The 21,583-nt window shown below is 44.5% G+C and overlaps 1 protein-coding gene across 4 annotated transcripts in view; it reads right to left on the reverse strand.

Annotated features, from left to right (window-relative positions):
- The window catches only part of FSTL5 (follistatin like 5), a 1,350,822-nt gene that overhangs the window by 223,301 nt on the left and 1,105,938 nt on the right, over positions 1–21,583 (reverse strand). For all 4 annotated transcript variants that reach the window (XM_069744171.1, XM_069744169.1, XM_069744172.1 and 1 more), the window contains one exon: positions 116–250. In XM_069744171.1, coding sequence (XP_069600272.1) covers positions 116–250 — 135 coding nt within the window. The remainder of the gene's footprint in view (positions 1–115; positions 251–21,583) is intronic.

The following is a 21,583-nucleotide window of genomic DNA, read 5'->3' on the forward strand; positions in this document are numbered from 1 at the left end:
ACTGAAGCAATAAATGAATTAGTGCATCAGTGTTACAGGAAGTAAATGGAATTCAAAACTATAGATATACAAAAACTTTAATGTAAAACTTTATAATGTGTGATATATTACATACGTGTCTTTCTGGCTGAATCTTCTACAAAGAGGGAAGAAATATCTTCATCCACTCCAGCTGCATTCTTGGCAATGCAGGTATACGCACCAGTGTCTTCATAGCGTACATTGCTGATGTGCACTTCACTGCCATTTGCTATGGACGGTAAATAAAAAATCGTATTAATAATCTGTCAAGTACATAGTTATCTTTTAAACAAAATGATAATGTGGTACATGGCATAATTATGTAAACATTAAAACTAGAATATACTTAAAAAAGGTTACTGAACATAACACAGTACTTGTTGAAGGTCTAGAACTATAATAATAATCATCATCTCTTTATATAGCGCCAACATATTCTGCAGCGCATTACAGTTTTTGCACACATTATCATCGCTGTCCCCGATGGGGCTTACAATCTAATGTCCCTATCAGTTTGTCTTTGGGATGTGGGAGGAAAGTGGAGTATCCAGAAGAAACCCACACTAAGACCGGATTTGAACCCAGGACTCCAGCGCTGCAAGGCTGTAGTGCTAACCACTGAGCCCCCGTGCTGCCCAACTATAGCCGTAGTAACCACAATAGCAAGTCTAGTAAGCAAAGAACAAACCTGCAAGTCAGCACTGGCCCCTTCTGCAGTGCACTGCTCCTTGATGTGCTATCGAAGCAGTTTACTCTACAGGAGGCCAGGAGTGATGAGTAGTATTGAGCATTCCGATAATGCAAATATCGGGTATTGTCCGATATTCGCTGTATCGGAGTTCTGATACTGAGTTCCAATACTTTTACGATATCGAATACCGGAATCGGAAGTTCATATAATGCAATGATGCACTATAATGGAGTGTGGGTGGTGCATGGGCGGAGACTGTCTGTCTGTGTGTGCAGGCGGGGTCTGTGCATGACCGTGGGGGGTCTGTGCGGGCCTGCCAGGGGTCTGTATGGGCCTGCTGGGGTTCTGTGCAGGCTGCCGAGGGTCTATGCGTGCCAGCCGGGTGTCTGTATGAGCCTGCCGTGGGTCTGTGCGGGCTGCCGGGGGTCTGTATGAGCCTGCCGTGGGTCTGTGCGGGCTGCCGGGGGTCTGTGCGGGCCTGCCGGGGGTCCATATGGGCCTGCCAGAGTCTGTGCGGGCCTGCCGGGGGTCTGTGCAGGCTGCAGGGGGTCTGTGCGGGCCTGCCGGGGGTTGTGTGTGTGTGCAGGCATCGTCCAATGGACTACAAGTCCCATCGGGCTATGCCTGCTACAATATCAGTGATTGACACATTAGCCAATGAGGGGACAGTAGTAGTCCCATCATCCGGCTAATGTGTTAAATGTAAAAAAAAACTACTACTACAGGAGACAATGGCTCCTGCAGTGCATCACTGAGAGGTTACTATAGTTCAGAATCTCACTTTATGACATTTGCTGCATGGGACATTTCTCACACAGCAATGCCAAAAGTGAGACTAGGGACTATTTTTTTACAGCGGCGGAGGAATACAGTGCGGAAGGATACCTTCCTCCCGTCATTGTATTCCTGGAGCCCCTAGAGAGTGGTCGCATCAGCTGATGCTGCTCTTCTGCATGTGAGATCGTCGTGGGACACTCGTGGAATTCTGTGGATCAGGGAGTATATTGTTTGTTCATTATTTTCATATTTTTTACAGATGACACTGGCTTCGGGGATCAAAGTGACAAGTGATGGTGAGTATGTACTCTGCTATATGTACTGTTTGCCAGTATATATTAGAGATATAGAGAGAATAGTCACAAACAGTATCCAAGAGTATAAAAAGAAAATACAAAAAATACAAAAAATATGTATGAAGGGTGATTTAAGGAAGCAGGTATCCAGCCAACGTCCCCTTGAGAAAGCAGTAACACCATAAGCAAAACGCGCGTCGGCGGTCTCTCCTTTTGTTACAGTTCCAGTCCAGTGTGTCCTTTTGCCCGCCACCTTAGCGGTAAGCGCTGCTCACTATTTTCTTGTGACTTTAGACTTTGTGTCAGGATATTAGGTTATTATTAGCAGCAGCTACTAGCAGTTACCTCATCACCAGTAGCTGATTTTTGTCAGACTGGCTTATAAATAGGTCATTGCACACCGGTGGATACCTGCTTCCTTAAATCACCCTTAGGCACTTCATACATATTTTTTGTATTTTTTGTATTTTCTTTTTTGTACTCTTGGATACTGCTTGTGACTATTCTGTATACTTAAATAAAAATGTACATATTTTTAAACCCGTTATACTCCTTTTTCTCTCTATATCTCTAATAGTATGGAGTGCGTAGCCTTTCTCTTAGGCTTTGGGTCTCTTGTCACTATTTAGTGCTAATAGCCCCTTCTCTTCAAAACATGTGTTCTGGTTTTGTTTTATGTCTGTACGTATGTATTGTATGTAATCTATGAATGTATTGTATGTAGTATGTATGTAGTATGTATGTAGTATGTATGTAGTATGTTGTATGTATGTATGTAGTATGTATGCAGTATGTATGTATGTATGTTGTATGTATATTGTATGTATGTGGTATGTTGTATGTATGTAGTATGTATGTAGTATGTATGTTGTATGTATGTGGTATGTTGTATGTATGTATGTAGTATGTATGTAGCATGTAGTATATACGATACGATACGATACGATACACTTTATTGATCCCGTGGGAAATTATGGTATCACAGCAGCACAACTTAAATCATAAAAATCATAAAGGAATTCCATAGTTGACATGACAGTTTGTTGACAGAAGAACATTATACATTAGAATAGGTCATACACAACGAGTGAACTGAAATGTAGAGAAATAAGTAGACATTCACCTTGGTGGTTTAACCCTAATGTTATTGTTGTACATTCCCATGGCAGTTGGCACAAACGATTTCCTATATTTTTCCTTCTTACACCTCAGAAGTATTAGCCGGTTACTGAAGGTGCTCTTCTGTCTCATGAATAGCTCATATAATGGATGTGCATTATTGTTCATAATTGTCATACACTTTCTCAGAGTTCTTTTCTCCACTACCTCCCCAAAAGAGTCCAGATTGTAGCCCACAGCAGAACTTGCCTTCTTAATAATCTTATTCAGCTTATTAGCATCAGAGGCCCGCACACTACTACCCCAGCACGTGATTGCAAAAAAGATGGCACTTGCCACCACAGATTGGTAGAACATTTCTAACATTTTGCTACACACATTAAAAGACCTCAGTTTCCTTAGGAAATACAGTCTGCTCATCCCCTTCTTGTAGACAAACTCTGAGTGGCATCTCCAGTCCAGTTTGCTATCCAAATGGACCCCCAAATATTTGTAACTCTCCACCTGCTCTACCTCCTGACCAGCAATAGTGATCGGTAAGCATTCCAACTTTATCCTGCTATAGTTGGCCACCAACTCCTTGGTTTTCTTAACATTTAGCTGCAGATAGTTACCATTGCACCAATCCACGAAATTCGACACCACCCTTCTATATTCCTCATCCCCCTGATCTCCCCTAATGCATCCCACAACCACAGAGTCATCCGAAAATTTTTGAAGATGGCAAAGTTCAGATTTATACTGAAAGTCTGAAGTATACAGTGTGAATAGAAAGGGCGCAAGCACCGTTCCCTGGGGGGCACCTACACTGCTCAATAATCTGCTTGACACCACTGCTCCCATCTGTACAAACTGTGGCCGATCTGATAGGTAGTCAGTTATCCAATTTCTCATTTCCTCCTCAACCTTCATATCAGTCATCTTTTTGTGTAGTAAAAGTGGCTGCAGGGAGTTAAATGCACTCGAGAAATCGAAGAACATCGCTCGCACCGTGGCTCTGTCATTCTCCAGAAATGAATGTACCCTATGTAACAGAGAAAGAATAGCATCATCCACCCCCAATCTATGTCGGTAAGCAAACTGAAGGGGATCAATAAAAGCATTGACCCTCGGTCTTAAGTGAGCAAGCACTAATCTTTCCAAGGCCTTCATAGCATGAGATGTTAAGGCTACAGGACGATAGTCATTTAGGGTTGCAGGAGAAGTCGTCTTGGGTACCGGCAGCAGACAGGAAGTTTTCCATAACACCGGTACCCTCTGTGTTTGTAGACTTCCATTAAATAGGCGCGTAAAGACAGTACACAGCTGGTCTGCACACACTTTAAGGACACGTGAGCTGAGTCCATCTGGTCCTGCAGCTTTACCAATGTTAAGTGACTTAAACTGCCTCCTCACATCATTTTCGGATACTCTAAAATAGGTCTGCTCATCCTTCAATATCGATGTTGCAGAATTTGCACCCAGTTCCCATCCACTATCAGTTGGCACATGTACACATGTACTGCTGAACCTGTTGAAATACTCATTCATCTCATTAGCCTTGTCCATTGTTCCTGGATCATTTTCAAGCCTCAGCTTAAGCCCAGTCAGTAATTTCATTCCTGCCCAAACCTCTCTGGTATTATTGTGGGACAGTTTCTTTTCAAGTTTAATTCTGAAGGCTTCCTGGGCCTCCTTTATTTTATGCTTCAATTCATGCTGTATCATTTTAATTTCCTCTTTGTCACCTACTTTAAATGCCTTTTTTTTCCTGTTGAGCAAATGCTTCAATTCCTTTGTTATCCATGGCTTGTTGTTTGCAAAACACCTAATCTTTTTAGTCGGCACCAACATATCAGTACATGCATATTGTATGCATGTATGTAGTATGCTGTATGTATGTAGTATGTATGTAGTATGTTGTATGTATGTATGTAGTATGTATGTATGTAGTATGTATGTAGTATATAGTATGTTGTATGTATGTAGTATGTATATAGTTTGTATGTATGTTGTATGTATGTAGTATGTTGTATGTATGAATGTAGTATGTATGTTGTATGTATGTACATATATAGTATGTTCTATGTATGTATGTATGTTGTATGTATGTAGTATGTATGTAGCATATAGTATGTAGTCTGTAAGTATGTTATATGTATATAGTATGGAGTATGTATGTTTGTGTTTTTTTACATTCAACACATTAGCCGGATGATGAGACTACTACTGTCCCATCATTGGCTAATGTGTCAATCACTGATATTGTAGCAGGCACAATAGACCCCTAAGAGGCACGTACACCCCCCCAGCAGCCCGCACAGACCCCCGGCAGGTCAGCACAAACCCCCAGCTACCCGCACAGACCCCAGAGGGGCCCGTACAGACCCCCAGCAGGCCCACACAGACCCCCAGCAGCCCGCACAGACCCCCGAGAGGCCTGTACAGTCCCCTGGCAGGCCTGCACAGACCCCCGGCAGCCCGCACAGAGCCCCAAGAGGCCCATACAGACCCCTGGCAGGCCCACACAGGCCCCCCATGGTCCCACACAGACCCACCCACACAGACATGCAGTCACTGCCCACGCACCACCCACACTCTTCCCCCTCCAGAACTTGATGTGCAAAGGAAGAAAGGGCTTATTTTCATTCCAATATTTGTGTCCCATTAACTTGCATTGGTTTCCGGTATCGGTATCGGCGATACCCAATATTTTTTGGGCATCGGTCCGATCCAATACGATCCGATACTTCCCTATATCGTAAGGTATCGTTCAACACCTGTGATGAGCTAAAAGATGTCAAAGTGAGCATACACTCTAATTGTATAGTAGCTGACAGTGGACATTCCACTACATCAATTGTTGATGCACGAGATGGGCCCCTTCAAAAGCTTGCTATAAATTTCTGACGCTTCCATTTATTTGCCTGCCTGGTTGCTTCCATTTTTGTCTTGCAAATGGCTGAGAGTTGTGGCATAGCCAAGAGGCATGGTTAAACAATTCTTTGTCTCCTATTTCAAACTATGGTCATTGGTTGCTTCTAAAATAAAACTTTTGCTAATCAAATCCAACCCCTAAAAAAGGTTGCACACAAACCAAATCTTCCCGCGCAACTTTATTTCTAATTTCTTTTACAGTTCCAGGGCATTACCGGATGTGATCCTTCTACAGTCACAGGGACAGTTTTAGCTGAATCACATTAAATAATTTAAAGACACAGAAACAAAGGCCCTGATTTATAACTTACATCTTTTAAGTCTGTTTTTAAGGTTATAAAACTTGTTCCATATTTATCAAACTGATTCATGCCAAGATTGTTTTTCTCTTCAGATTTTATTTCTGCTTTGTTTGTAAAATGTTGCATGACTCTTTCAAAAAGATTTAAATGTTGCAAACTAATTTTCAAAAACACAAGCACAATAACAGATTTTTAATTCACTACATCATTGGAGTACAATTGCAGAAGTTTTGCAGCACTTGGAAAAGTCTCAAATGAAGCATGGACTGAAAAAATCTAGATGACTAAAGACAACACCATGTTTTCTACATAACTCACCAAAATTATTAGCACTGAAAAGCTGGTTTAAAAATAAATAAAATAAAAATGTCTAAAACTCAAACGTTTTAACCAAAGAAGGTGTACAAAATGTACAAATTTGGGCTTTTTTCAAGTCTCTACTGTATTAAGAGGAAATCAGAATGATTCATTTTTTTCAAGAATTTACAAAAAGAAGAATTTTTGGAAAAAACAACTTGGTAATTTCTAGTCATTACCTCACAGAAAATTTTTAATGGTCTAACATTCTGATGAAATATGGTAATAAAATGAAATAGAAAGTAATTCTTATTATTGATGATAGTACGAAAGCAAATACAATCAGTTGCACAAATATTCTTATATCACATTCTACAGAAAAACAGTGATCAAAGCCTACCCAATAACTGCTATCCATAACACTGGCGGGATATGGATGAGGTATGACTGAGCACTCCGCCCCTCAGTCTCAAGCATTTATATTTGCAGCAGGATTCTACCCCTCCATTGAAATATAGACTTTAGTCCAGAGAGGATTCATATTAGGTTCCCAGAGAGACATAGACTGTCTAAGTGAGGATTGGCATTAGGTCCTGGCATCGAGAATCGCTTTAACGTGGCTGCCAGGTCCACATGAATTGGCCAATTTATGCGCTAAGCATTCTCAATTTTTCATATTTCTGGTGCAGTAATGCAATTCAATTTTCATATTTTACATTTGCCTGCTGTAGCGCTACAGAGTGCTGCCTTATCTGTTTCAATGACAAATCCTAAACAGGCAACAGCCTGCGGGAAAAAGAAAACTCCCCAAACAACAATTTTGAGTCGGTCTCTCAATATGACACATGTACTGACAGACAGTCTGCTCTAACTGATCTCACGGTAAAACGATTACAAAGTTACAGGTGCCGAGCAGAGATGAGTGTAATTACAAACACCTTTCATAAAAGGAAAAAGCAAATTAATTGTTAATTGCTGCCATGAATGAATTGAGAATGCCATTCCAATAAGAAGTAGTTTATTCATCAACACATTTCAAAGTATACACTTTCTTCATAAGCACAACTACAATCATGTTCCTGGCTGTCCTGGTGAAGAAGATGTATATTTTGAAACTCGTTGATGAATAAACCACTTATTATTGGTTTGACATCCCTCATTCTTTTATGGCAGTGCAGAACAACCCATTTACTTTTTCCCTTTATGCTTTCATCTTCTCGTGGGTCTGCAGCAGCTTTACGGCTTTGTGCCCACATTGCATTTTTTATGCATTTCCGCCGCGTTTTAGCCGCTGCGGAAATGCTTAAAAAAGCTTAAAAACGCATTCCCATGCAATCCTCTGGGATTCCGCAGTTGCTGTGGCCATGCTGCGGATTTTCCCGCTGCGGAATCGCATAGCGGAAAAATCTGCAGCATGTTCATTATTTCTGCTGAATCACGGTGATTCCGCCACCATAGGATTGTATTGAAACGCTCACTTTATGCATGTGCGGATGATACCCAGGGTCTGGAGGAGAGGAGACTCTCCTCCAGGCCTTGGGTACCATATTCCTGTAAAAAAAAAGATTTAAAATGAAAAATAGGGATACTTACCTTCTGATGGCCCCCAGAGTCCTCCCGCCTCTCATTGGTGCACGCGGTGGCTTCCGTTCCCAGGGATGCATTGCACAAATCACCTGAGATGACGTCGCAGTCATGCGACCATGTAGTTACAAAGGTCCTTTGCGTAAAGCATCCCTGGGAACGGAACGTACCGGGACCATCGCAGAGGAGATCAGGGGCCGTCGGAAGGTTAGAATAACTATATTTTTAATTGTTTTATTATTTTTAACATTCTTTGCATAGGCAGCATCAATAGTAAAAAGTTGTTCACACTTGTCAAGCACTATGCTTGACAAGTGTGACCAACCTGTCAATCACTTTTCCAAGAGATGCTTCGAATCGCTAGGAAAAGCGCAAGCATTCTGCAAGCTAAAAACGCTTGCAAAATGCTTGTGTTTTGCGGGAAAATGCAGGCGAATTCCGCTTGCGTTTTACCCTCAGCAAGGAGTTGTGGAAATTCTGCGGGCATTTCTGCAAGGTGGGCACATAGCCTTAGTGTTATCAATGGTTGTGTGCACGCAACCCAACCAGGTGAGCTGCGCAATATGTTAGCGCTATATAAAAATAAAGATTATTTATTCATAGCTTCATTTTTATAGGTCATTATAAAGCAATTGGAATTATCTATACATTTTTGTATTTACTTATATTACGTTTGCGTAATGAAAGCTCATTTCTAAGAGAAAATAAGAGACCTTACTGAAGGCAGGTTTAGAATTCTAACTTCATCTGCATACTCATTGAGTTAAGAGGGCATCAGATGTTTCATTGGCAATTTTAAAGAGAACCTGATGTCTGATATATGTTGCCCAAGCTAAGCGATCACAGCCAGGTATGTGTAACCCTGAAACAGTGTTGCATTTCAGAGAAAAGGATGCTTTTAATAGAAACTGGGGACCAAGCCTTGCTTGAGACTAGTATTTGCCCACTGACAGTGATTGATAACATGCACGTAGGCAAAGACCTGTCAGTCACTGTCAGAAGGTGGGGAGAAGAGGAAAATACACCAAGGAATCGCTCGTTTGACTTGTATGCCGTGGGGCTTGGTCCCCAGAGGCTATTAAAACTATGTTTTTCTCCAAAACAAAGCAGCATTTCACAGGTAAACATACCTTGCTGCGATCGCATAGCCTATGCCCGACACATACTGCCCACAGATGTCAGGTTCTCATTAACCCCTTCACTCTGCAGCCCTTTTTCCATTTCGTGTTTCTGGTTTTCACTCCCCTTCTTCCCAGAGCCATAACTTTTTTATTTTTCTATCAATATGGCCATGTGAGGGCTTGTTTTTTTTGCGGGACGAGTTGTACTTTTGATCAACACCATAGCTTTTTACCATATTGTGTACTCAAAAATGGTAAAAAAAAATCCAAGTGCGGTGAAATTGCAAAAAAAGAGCAATTCCACAACCGTTTTTTGGATATTTTTTTAACCATGTTCACCAAATACTAAAACTGACCTGCCATTATGATTCTCCAGGGCAAAAGTTTGTAGATACCAAATATGTATAGGTTGTTTTTTATTCAAATGATGAAAAAAAATCCCAAATTTGTAAAAAAAAAATTGTGTAATTTTCTGAGACCCGTAGCGTCTTTATTTTTCGTTATCTAGGGCTGGGTGGAGGCCTACCTTTTGCATGCCAAGCTGATGCTTTCAATTATACCATTTTGGTGTGGATACAATGCTTTGATCGTCCGTTATTACATTTTAACCCCTTACCGGCATCGGACGTACTATACCGTCCGATGCCGGCTCCCCTGCTTTGAAGCAGGGCTCCGCGGTGAGCCCGCACCAAAGCCGGGACATGTCAGCTGTTTTGAACAGCTGACATGTGCCCGTAATAGGCGCGGGCAGAATCGCGATCTGCCCGCACCTATTAACTAGTTAAATGCCGCTTTCAAACGCAGACAGCGGCATTTAACTACCGCTTTCGGCCAGGCGGCCGGAAATGACGTCATCGCCGACCCCCGTCACATGTCCGGGGGTCGGCGATGCGTCTCCATTGTAGCCATAGAGGTCCTTGAGACCTCTATGGTTACTGATTGCCCGTCGCTGTGAGCGCCACTCTGTGGTCGGCGCTCACAGCACACGTGCAATTCTGCTACATAGCAGCGATCAGCAGATCGCTGCTATGTAGCAGAGCCGATCGGGTTGTGCCTGCTTCTAGCCTCTCATGGAGGCTATTGAAGCATGGCAAAAGTTAAAAAAAAAAGTTTAAAAAAATGTGAAAAAAATAAAAAAAACATAAAAGTTTAAATCACCCCCCTTTCGCCCCAATCAAAATAAATCAATAAAAAAATATCAAATCTACGCATATTTGGTATCGCCGCGCTCAGAATCGCCCGATCTATCAATTAAAAAAAAGTATTAACCTGGTCGCTAAACAGCGTAGCGGGAAAAAAACTCGAAACGCCAGAATTATGTTTTTTTGGTCGCCGCGACATTGCATTAAAATGCAATAACGGGCGATCAAAAGAACGTATCTGCACCGAAATGCTATCATTAAAAACGTCATCTCGGCACGCAAAAAATAAGCCCTCAACCGACCCCAGATGATGAAACATGGAGACGCTACGAGTATCGGAAAATGGCGCAATTTTTTTTTTTTTTTTTTTTAGCAAAGTTTGGAATTTTTTTTCACCACTTAGATAAAAAATAACCTAGTCATGTTTGGTGTCTATGAACTCGTAATGACCTGGAGAATCATAATGGCAGGTCAGTTTTAGCATTTAGTGAACCTAGCAAAAAAGCCAAACAAAAAACCAATGTGGGATTGCACTTTTTTTGCAATTTCACCGCACTTGGAATTTTTTTCCCATTTTCTAGTACAAGACATGCTAAAACCAATGATGTCGTTCAAAAGTACAACTCGTCCCGCAAAAAATAAGCCCTCACATGGCCAAATTGACGGAAAAATAAAAAAGTTATGGCTCTGGGAAGGAGGGGAGCGAAAAACGAACACGGAAAAACGAAAAATCCCCCGGTCATGAAGGGGTTAATGCAGTGTTGAGCCGACAAAAAAAACCTAATTCTGGCATTTTGACTTTTTTTCGCTATGCCGTTTACTGATCGGATGAATTCTTTTTTTATATTGATAGACCGGGCTATTCTAAATGCAGCGATACTAAATATGTGCATTCTTTTAATTCTTTTATTTTTAATGGGGTGAATGGGGGGTGACTTGAACTTTTATATATTATTTATTTTTTTAATTTTGTAAAACTTTTTTCTTACTGTTCACTTGATTCAATAATCTCCATGGGAGACTAGAAGCTGCGATAACCCGATCTACTGTGCTACACACAGGTGAAGATCAGATTGCCTGTGTGTAGCAGAAATGCTCGCTTGCTATGAGCGCCAACCTCTGCCATCCAGCAATGAAAACCCAGGGGTCTTCTGCAGATCCCAGTGCCATGCCAACCCATCAGCATCCCACAGTCATGTGACATGGGTGCCGAAGGGCGGGATTAGTGTTGTGCTTCTGGTGCGATCACATTAAATGCTGCTGTCAGAGATTGACAGCAGCATTTAACGGGTTAACAGCCTTGGGTGGATTGAGATTCCAACCACTGCTGTTAGGGTCACATGTCCGCTGTTCAAAATAGCTGACATGTGCAGGGGAACTTGTGGGCTCAGCGCCGGAGTCCACATCAAAGGGAGGGACATAACATGCGCACATTCGTACATGTACAGCGCATGTCGTGATGGGGTTAAAGCTTTTTTAATGAGGCTTCTGTGTCCCTTTATATAACATCATTGGCAAATTGATTTGGTTTAATATTGAAGAACAAGGAACTAATCAAATCCCTTTAGTAAAACAACATAGCTTGATGGTATATAATATGTATACAGCTGTGTGTTTGCTTTTGTATGTATACATTTCAAAAAGGAATATATTTCTCTTAAAGCTCATCTTATCAAATACCACAAAAAGCCAGGACCAGGTGATATTTCCAAACACTGTTGCAGCATCTAAAATAGCTAAAATTTTTCCCTGAGTTTGCGTTACCTTGGTTCTGTGCTACAATCTTTATTTATAAGTTAAATATCCCCTTAAAAATATTTTTTTTCAACAATGTTGGTGATATTTTTCATCAAGAAACATTGTTAGAAATAAAATTACCTATTTATCTTTTGAGACACTCAGTAATAAAAAAAAGAGCTGAACACTGAAACACAATACAGTAGGTGTCATACTGTCCAATCCTGCCTAGTTCTCTAACATCTGGAACATCTGGTATATGACAGGTCTTGTGTTTCATTTGTAGCAAAGATTAATGTATCTTGGAATAGGCATCAGTGTGTAGAAGAGAGAAGCAGCTGAGCAATAAATTAAATGCATACAATTTGCCTGACTTAAGTCTAATAATTACCTGCCACACAATATCTAAAATATTTTTTTTAACTAAAACTCAAGTTGTTTTAGTGAGACAAGACATTATACGATAAACAAAAAATTTACAGATATTGAAAATGATATTATACGGTAAGTAATTACCATACGTTACAAAACAACCTCAGAGGCAAATCCAAGAGACTTTTGTAAAAGGAGTACTTTTTGCTGTTTTTAACTACATTCTTTTATCTATTGAGGACAGACCAGTCTATTAAAAAAATGAATGCAAGATCCTGCTCCATTATTAAACAACGGCGTCTTTTTATACATTTTCTACACTAATAATTTAAAGTACCTTCTTTATTTTTTGGAGAATGCATTTAAAACATTAAGGAAATGATCTGTAAGATATCCTTTGATTTTTTTAGTAGCTTTTAAAAGATTGTATAACTTAATCATTTTTTACAAATTTTTTTTATTTCTATCACCTCACAAATTTTTAATAATTCCTTACAAAATTCATTGGCTAAAGATATTCATATGCAGCCACCTGCATATTGACAGTGTCATGCATTGACGCCTTATTCTCAAGAAAGTAGGAACTCCATCTATTTTACATTTTTTAGCACCGTATCTGACAAGCATCTACCAAACATTATGGCATATCTTGTGTTAGGTGTCGAGTTCCCGCCGCTGCACAAGGGGAATCTCAAATCACCTCCGCTGCAGTCTCCCATTCTTCTCCAGATGCAGTGGAGCCTGCTCAGCAGAGACATCAGTCTCAGCATCTGGCTCAGGCAGATACTGTGCGCTTGGTTACTGCTGATCTTCCAGGCTCAGCCATTGTAACCAGCACTGATCAGTGGCGAGCAGACGCTCCTGGAATGAAGTCCTGCTTTTCCTCTACTGAGCATGCCCAAGGGACAACCTCTCATTGGAGGTCGGGGGTCACATGCTCAGGTCCTGTAGCAGCTTCTACTGGACAACTAGGAAGGTCCCGGCGAACTTCCTCTATAAAAGATTTGCATTACCGCATGGCCATGCGCTAGTATAAATCAGTAATTGTGTGTGTGTGTGGATGTATGCCTGTTCTGGTGAAAGCTCCAAATCATTCCCATCCCTAGAGTTGATGAATGTTCACGAATGTTGTAGCTGTCTACCGCCAGATAGTGCCATCCAGCACCAGGCACAATCTATACTGCATCTAACCAGCAGTGACCGCCAGTGTGGTGCTGTATGCACTCTGTGCGGCTATCTTCTGTTTCTCCTGACAATCCATCAGTGTAGGGTGGGATCTCCCGCTTGATCTCAGCATCTGACTCAGGGCGTCCTCAGGCACGGGGTCAAAAGCCATTGAGAGTCAGAGCGGCATCAATCACCAGCATAGTGGGGGTGAATTGCAGGGATCCCACTAGTGTCCATTTGTTGCATCCCGTGACTGCTAACAGGGCACAGCGTTACCTTTATTCCCTGCGAGGGGATAGACGATATCGTGTTTGGGAAACACTGGTTACATTACCACTCCCCACATATAGAGTGGTACACCGGGAGAATTTTGGGATGGAGTGAATCTTGTGAGAGTAGATGTCTGAGGGAGTGTGTTCAGGTTGCTAATACTGAAGTACCCGCAGATCTTTCCTCCGTCCCCAAGCACTATTGGTCCTATGCGGACGTATTCTCCAAGAGGGCTATGGAGACCCTTCCGCCCTATCGCCCCTATGACTGTCCTGTTGACCTGTTGCCTGGTGCACAGTCTCTCTGGGGTCGAGTCTATCCCCTATCTCTCCCGGAGATGGAGGCGATGTACCAATATATCCAGGAGAATTTGGCAAGAGGATTCATTAGGAAGTCAGTGTCACCTGCAGGGGCTGAGTTCTTCTTCGTGCAGAAGAAGAATGGAGAACTATGTCCATGCATTGATAACAGGGGTCTTAATGCCATCACTGTTAAGAACAAATACCCGCTGCCACTGATATCAGAGGTATTCGATAGGTTGCAGGGAGCGAGGGTATTTACTCAATTTGATCTGTGGGGTGCTTACAACCTTATTCGCATCCGACAGGGGGACGAATGGAAGATGGCATTTAACACCAGGGACTGGCACTAGGAATACCTGGTGATGCCCTTCAGGCTCTATAATGCTCCTGCTGCTTTCCAAGACTTTGTGAATGATATCTTTTGGGATATGCTCACCACCTTGGTCGTAGTATATCTGGATGATATTCCCATCTACTCTCCAGATATAGACTCCCACCGGAGAGATGTTTGCAAAGTCTTCGATCTCCTATGGGCAAACTCCCTCTATACCAAGTTGGAGAAGTGTGTGTTTGGATAGGCCATGGATCCTGCCAAGCTTCAGGCTGTGATGGACTGGCAGGAACTCCATTCTCTTAAAACGGTGCAGCACTTTATGGGGTTCATTAATTATTATCGCCAGTTCATTTCCCACTTCTCAAATTTGGTAGTTCCCTTGGCTGCCCTCACCAAGAAGGGAGCAAATCCCAAATTGTGGTCAGAGGAGGTTTCCAAGGCCTTTCTCTCTATTAAGTCACACTTCACTAGTGCTCCCATTTTACATCACCCTGATGTTGATAAACCATTTATCATGGAGGTGGATGCCTCTTACGTCGGTGCTGGAGCAGTCCTCTTCCAGAAGGATGCTCAAGGTCGGAAGCATCCTTTCTTCTTCTTCTCCAAGACCTTCACACAAGCGGAAAGGAATTATTCCATTGGGGACAGGGAGTTGCTAGCCATGAAGTTGGCTTTCTCGGAGTGGAGACACCTTCTGGAGGGGGCTAGCTTTCCATTTCAAGTTTATACTGACCACAAAAATATGGTGTATATACAGAATTCCCAGCGACTAAATTCTCACCAGGCTAGCTGGTCCCTGTTCTTCTCCCGGTTCCATTTCACCCTCCATTTTCTCTCCGGGGAGAAGAACATTCGTGATGATGCTCTCTCCTGCTCCGTATTGTCATCAGCGGTTGAGGAGGAACCTTGGCTTTTTGTCCCATCTGAGAGCCTGAGGACTGTGGCCCCGGTTTCGCTAGAGTCTGTGTCCCCAGGCAAGACTTTTGTGCCATCTAATCTGCAACTGGAGGTTCTCTCTTGGGCTCAATTGTCCAAGGTGGGTTGACACTTCGGGACCAAAAGGACATCTGAGCTTCTGGCGAGGACGCACTGGTGGCCGCATATGGCTAGTGACGTAGGAGACTATATTCGGGTGTGTGTCTCCAGCGCCAAGAATAAGTCCCCTCGGCCTGCTGGGCTACTTTACCCCCTGCCGCTTCCACGGCTACCTTCTGCATGAGCCTTGGCGGCGTTGTTTATCAAGTACGTATTCCATCTACATGGTATGCCTGACAAAATTGTCAGTAACTGGGGTCCCCAGTTTGCGTCTCGGTTCTGGAGAGAGGTTTGTCGTCTTCTCAGCATCTAGCTGAATCTCTCTTCAGCATACCATCCCGAGATGATTGGGTTGGTGGAGAGGGCCAACCAGACCCTGGTCACATACTTACGACATTTTGTCTCAGACAGGCAGGATGACTGGGCATCCTTGCTACCATGGGTGGTGTTTGTGCTGAATAACGCCGTAGCCAACTCCACTGGGCAGACCCCATTCCTCCTCAATTCCAGCCAGCATCCGCGGGTTCCTGTGCCCATGCCCGTGTCTTCCCTCTGACTCCAGGGTGGCAGACTGGGCTGTGGAGGAACGTGACATTTGGGACCGCACACAAGATGCCATCCGGGCCTCCAAGGAGAGAATGAGGTCTCCGCCGATGCACATCGGCATCCCACTCCGACCTTTGCTCCTGGCGACTTAGTGTGGCTCTCCGCCCGTAAAATCAAGCTGCGAGTTGATTCCACTAAGTTTGCACCTCGCTACTTAAAGCCCGTTCATATGTCCTGGTTTTCCGAGTAATTGGGTTCGTCTACGGACGATTACGAGGTGAACGCCATCATGGGGTGTAAGGTGGTACGTGGCAAAATATTTTATTTGGTGATTGGAAGGATCATGGCTCAGAGGACAGGTCCTGGGAGCCTGTTGAGCACATTTGAGCTCCGCAGCTCATTGCTGACTTCAAGCATAGCAAGGCCCAAGGAGGGGGAATAATGTTAGGTGTCGAGTTCCCACTGCTGCACAGGGGGAATCTTGAACCACCTCCGCTGCAGTCTCCCATTCTTTTCCAGCCGCAGTGGAGTCTGCTCAGCAGAGTCGTTGGACTCAGTGTCTGGCTCAGGCAGACAATGTCCGCTTGGTTACTGCTGATCTTCCAGGCTCAGCCATTGTAACCAGCACTGATCAGTGGTGAGCAGATGCTCCTGGGACTAAGTCCTGCTTTTCCTCTACTGAGCATGCCCAAGGGACAACCTCTCTTTGGAGATCGGGGGTCACATGCTCAGGTCCTGTAGCAGCTCCTATTGGACCACTATGAAGGTCCCGGAGAGCTTCCTCTATAAAAAGTTTGCATGGCCACACAGCCATGCGCTAGTATAAATCAGTAATTGTGTGTGGATGTATGCCTGTTCTGGTGAAAGCTCCAAATCATTCCCATCCCTAGAGTTGATGAATGTTTGCAAATGTTGGAGCTGTCTAGCACCAGATAGTGCCATCCAGCACCAGGCACAATCTATACTGCGTCTAGCCAGCAGTGACCGCCAGTGCGGTGCTGTACGCACTCTGTGCACCTATCTCCTGTTTCTCCTGACAGTCCGTCAGTGTAGGGTGGGAACTCCCGCTTGATCCCAACATCTGACTCAGGGTGTCCTCAGACGCGGGCTCAAAAGACACCGAGGGTCAGAGCGGGATCAATCACCAGCATAGTGGAGGGGAATTGCAGGGATCCCACTAGTGACCATTTGCTGCACCCTGTAAATGCTAACAGGGCACAGCATTACCTTTATTCCCTGTGACTCTGTGAAGCAACAGAGTTCGCTCCTATACAGACTGGGTGTCGGAACCAATGTCTATTCTGGAGTAGTACCGCCATATAGTGCCGCCATTAACTAGCAGCAGGTTCCACTCTTGCACCCCGAGCTGCTAATGCACCTTTACTAACATATTTAGTCAGTGCGTTCCACCAGCCCTAACATCCTGTACATATGATATAAACATGTGAGATGGGATAATCCCTAAATATAGCTGATGGTTAAACAACATTATATCCAATCTCCATCTATCCCAGCTGCACCATGAACATCCATGCTAGGATTGCCCAATTAAGCATTTTTATTACAATAACCAGTTTTGAGCATTCCGATACCGCAAGTATCGGGTATCGGCCGATATTTGCGGTATCGGAATTCCGCTACCGAGTTCCGATACTTTCAGTATATCGGATACCGGAATCAGAAGTTCCCATAATTCAAAGAGCCCGAATTCAGCCAATGAGGAATGATTAGAAGTGTGGGCACACCCTGTTCTGCATGGTAGGCATGTAACTACTGGCATGGCTGTGATTGGCTGCTGAAATTATGTCATGATGCATTATAAATGTCGCCGCTGCCATTTTGAGCTCACTCTGCTGTGAATTCAGTTAAGGACAGGACACTGTGTTCTGACTGAGGGCGAGTTTAGAGATAGCGATTTGCTTCATTGTGCTTTAGCCAGGCTAATTTAGCAACCGCTGTGTTAGAACCTTGTTTTTCCCTTGCAGCGCTGTTCACAGCTGTCTGCAAGGTCTCTGTGTGTGTGAGTGCAGCTCACTCTGTAGTCTGTCCACAGCCACCGCTGGTTGTAGTCAGCTCAGGGTGCGTCACTGCCTCACACTGTTCAATCAATTGTCCTTTTTTGCAATTAGTGCAGCCTGCTGCACATTTTTTTCAAATTTATCCTATTAGTGGCTTTCCTTCCGTACCTGCTAGATTGTGGAAAAACACTATATAGGATTACATAGAGGAGCTTGTTTTGGCCTTGCAGCGCCGTTTACGGCTGTCTGCACGGTCTGTGTGTGAGTGCAGCACGCTCTGTAGTCTGTTCTACCGCCACAGCCGGTTGTAGTCAGCTCAGGGTGCGTCACTGCCTCATACCATTCCATTGTCCATTTCTCAATTAGTGCAGCCTGCTGCACATTTTTTCAACTTTATCCTATTAGTGGCTTTCCCCCCATATCCTGCTAGATTGTGGAAAAGCACTATTTAGGATTACATAGAGGAGCTTGTTTTGGCCTTGCAGCGCCGTTCACGGCTTTCTGCAAGGTCTGTGTGTGAGTGCAGCTCACGCTTTAGTCTGTTCTGCAAAAAAAAATAAATAATAAAGTTCACCAAACACACCACTTTACAGTTGTGTAGGCCACATTAGCTCATATAAAAGTCTAGTCCACACTTTTGAAAATTAGTGTTTCTTATACCTGTTAGGAGCTGTTCAGGAATAAGCACACTAAGCCCTTAGTAATTTTCTGCCTATATTTATCAGTGGGCATGGAGCAGGGAGGGGTCGTGGGGTTTCTGTGCCTGCTGCGGGCACCGGTGACTCATCATCACCCAGTTTCAGCAGGGAACAGTCCTTCATGCACAGATTTGTAGGAGATCGCCGTACCCCGTAGCAGCGGGAAGAATAAATTGAAGCCGTTGTTGGATGGATGGCAGCTAACGCATCGACTTCAATTAGTACCACATCCTCTCAGGCACAGAGCACTGGAGAGCACCCATCTGTCTCTTCACCAACTGCCAAATTGCCCAGACAGTCAGAGAGCCAAGGACAGGAGCCATCTCTACTTCTGTTCTCTGAATCTCTTGGCTTGGAAAGAGGGGGCCAGCCAAGCAGCATTAGAGAAATGGATGAAGAGGCAGTATACAGTGATGCCCAACAGCTTTGTCTCTCTGATTCTTAAGAGGCGGGTGGGCCAGTGCTTCCGGCCAGCACACCTCAGTACGCATCTGATGATGAGACTCAGGTGCCACTTTCTAGTGCATACTGTGCTGCTGAGACTACCCAGGAGAAGCAGTTGGTGGAAGAGGGTAGTGTAGATGATGATGTCCTTGACCCATCTTGGCGTGAGGTACAGGAAGGTGGTGGGAGCAGCTCTGAGGAAGAGATTCCCCGAACGGCCCAAAGAGGGAGAGGGAGGGGAAGCCTGCGGTGCCTGTAGCCTCCACTTCGGCACACATTCGGAGCATGGCTCTTCCAAAAGCCAAAACGGGCACTCCCAACACTTTCAGTGCCTAGTCCTTTTTTGACACAGTTGCAGATGACATTTGCTTAGTCAAATGCAAGGTGTGTCATCAAAGTCAAAAGAGGGAAAAGTGTCAGCAACCTCAATACCACAAATATGTGGAAACATGTGCGGACCAAGCACCCGGTGGAGTTACAAAAACACACTGAAGACCTAGGCCAACCTACAGCGGCACCTACCACCTCTTCAGCTCGTGTTGTAGCCTCTTCCTCCAGCTCACACACAGCTGGTTCGGCTTCCTCACAGGATCACCATGGAAGAACCTCTGGCACTTTTGTCCAGAGACCCAGTGTAATTCCACCCACATCACCACGTTCCCAGTCATCCTCACACTCCCAGCCCACACTACAGCCATCGGTAGCATAGGCATGGGAGAAAAGGCGGCCATTCTTGGCAAACCACCCCCGAGCACAGGCTCTGAATGCTGGCATTGCAAAACTACTATCCCTTGAAATGCTGTCATTCAGGCTGGTGGAGACTGACACCTTCCATAACTTGATGGCATTGGCAGTCCCACAATACAATGTGTCTAGCCGCTTTTATTTCAGCAGGCAAGCCGTCCCTGCCCTGCAAAAGCATGTGGAGGGACACATAAAACACGCGCTACTGAACGCCGTCAGTAGCAAGGTCCACCTCACCACCGATGCGTGGACCAGTCACCATGGACAGGGGCGATACCTTTCCCTCACTGCCCATTGGGTTAATGTTGTGGAGCTGGGTACAGATCGTGCAAGTGGCGCAGGACATGTTCTGCCAACTCCAAGGATTGAAGGAATCCAGTCTGTACACATTGCCTCCTCCTCATATTCCAGTTCCTCAGAATCATCGCTGCAGGAGCCGTCACAGTCTACCTCCACCTTGACACGTGAACGCTTACCTGTTACGACCGATATGAGCACAGCCATGGCCAAATATCAACAGGCCATACTGAAATTAATTTCTTTGGGGAATCAAAGCCACACAGCGCAGGAGCTCTGGAAAGCCATCAAGCAGGAGAGCGACGTGTGGTTTGTGCCAGCGAATCTCCAGCCAGGCATGGTAGTGTGTGACAATGGTCAAAATCTGGTGGCAGCTCGGGCCCTAGGCAACCTCACTCACATCCCATGTCTGGCACATGTGCTCAACTTGGTCGTGCAGAGTTTTTTGAGAGACTATCCGGATCTTGATGCACTGCTGCACAAGGTCCGCCTAGAGTCTGCTCACTTGCGGCGTTCCAGCATGGCAGGATCGCGCATTGCAGCTCTGCAGCGCCGATTCCGCCTTCCGGAACATCGCATCATATGTGACCTACCCACCAGGTGGAATTCCATGATACATATGTTGGAGCGGTTGTGTGAGCAGCAGCAAGCAGTAATGGAGTACCAGCTGCATCAGGTGCAAAGAAGTCGCACTGCGCGCCGTTCAGACTTCACAACCACTGAGTGGGCCACTATGGAAGACGTCTGCCAGGTTTTGCGTGCATTCGATGATTCCATGTGGATGGCGAGTGCAGATGATGCACTAGTCATCATGACTGTCCCCCTTATCTGCTTGCTTGAAAGAACACTGCAAGCGCTAAGGGATGATGTTGTGGAAGAGGTGGAGGATGAGGAGTCACCAATTCCATCTGCTTCTGGACAGTCAGCGTGGTTCCTCACAAAGGCCTAGGCAGGGGACACTTTGTGAGGAGGATGAGGAGGAATTAATGGAGGAGGAAGACATCAGTCCAGAGGAGGGAGTTACACAATTCTCAAGTAGTCAGTGTGTAGAGCGAGGGTGGGGTGATGCTGAGCAGGCAGAGGTCATGCCTCAAGCAGAGGACAGCGTTTCTTGGCCAGTTGGCAGTCTGCAGCACATGGTTGATTTCATGCTGCAGTGCCTGAAAAACGACTGCCTCATCGCCCACATTCTCAACACGGCTGATTATTGGGTGTACACCCTCCTAGATCCGCACTACCGGGACAACTTACAAAGCCTCATAACACCATTGAGCCGGGAGCTTAAAATGCGGGAGTACATAGACGCACTGGTGGATTCCATCATCTTCTCCTGTCCAACTGAGAGCAGTGCTG

This window comes from Ranitomeya imitator, chromosome 1, assembly GCF_032444005.1.
Source record: "Ranitomeya imitator isolate aRanImi1 chromosome 1, aRanImi1.pri, whole genome shotgun sequence".
Classification (NCBI taxonomy): Eukaryota; Metazoa; Chordata; class Amphibia; order Anura; family Dendrobatidae; genus Ranitomeya; species Ranitomeya imitator.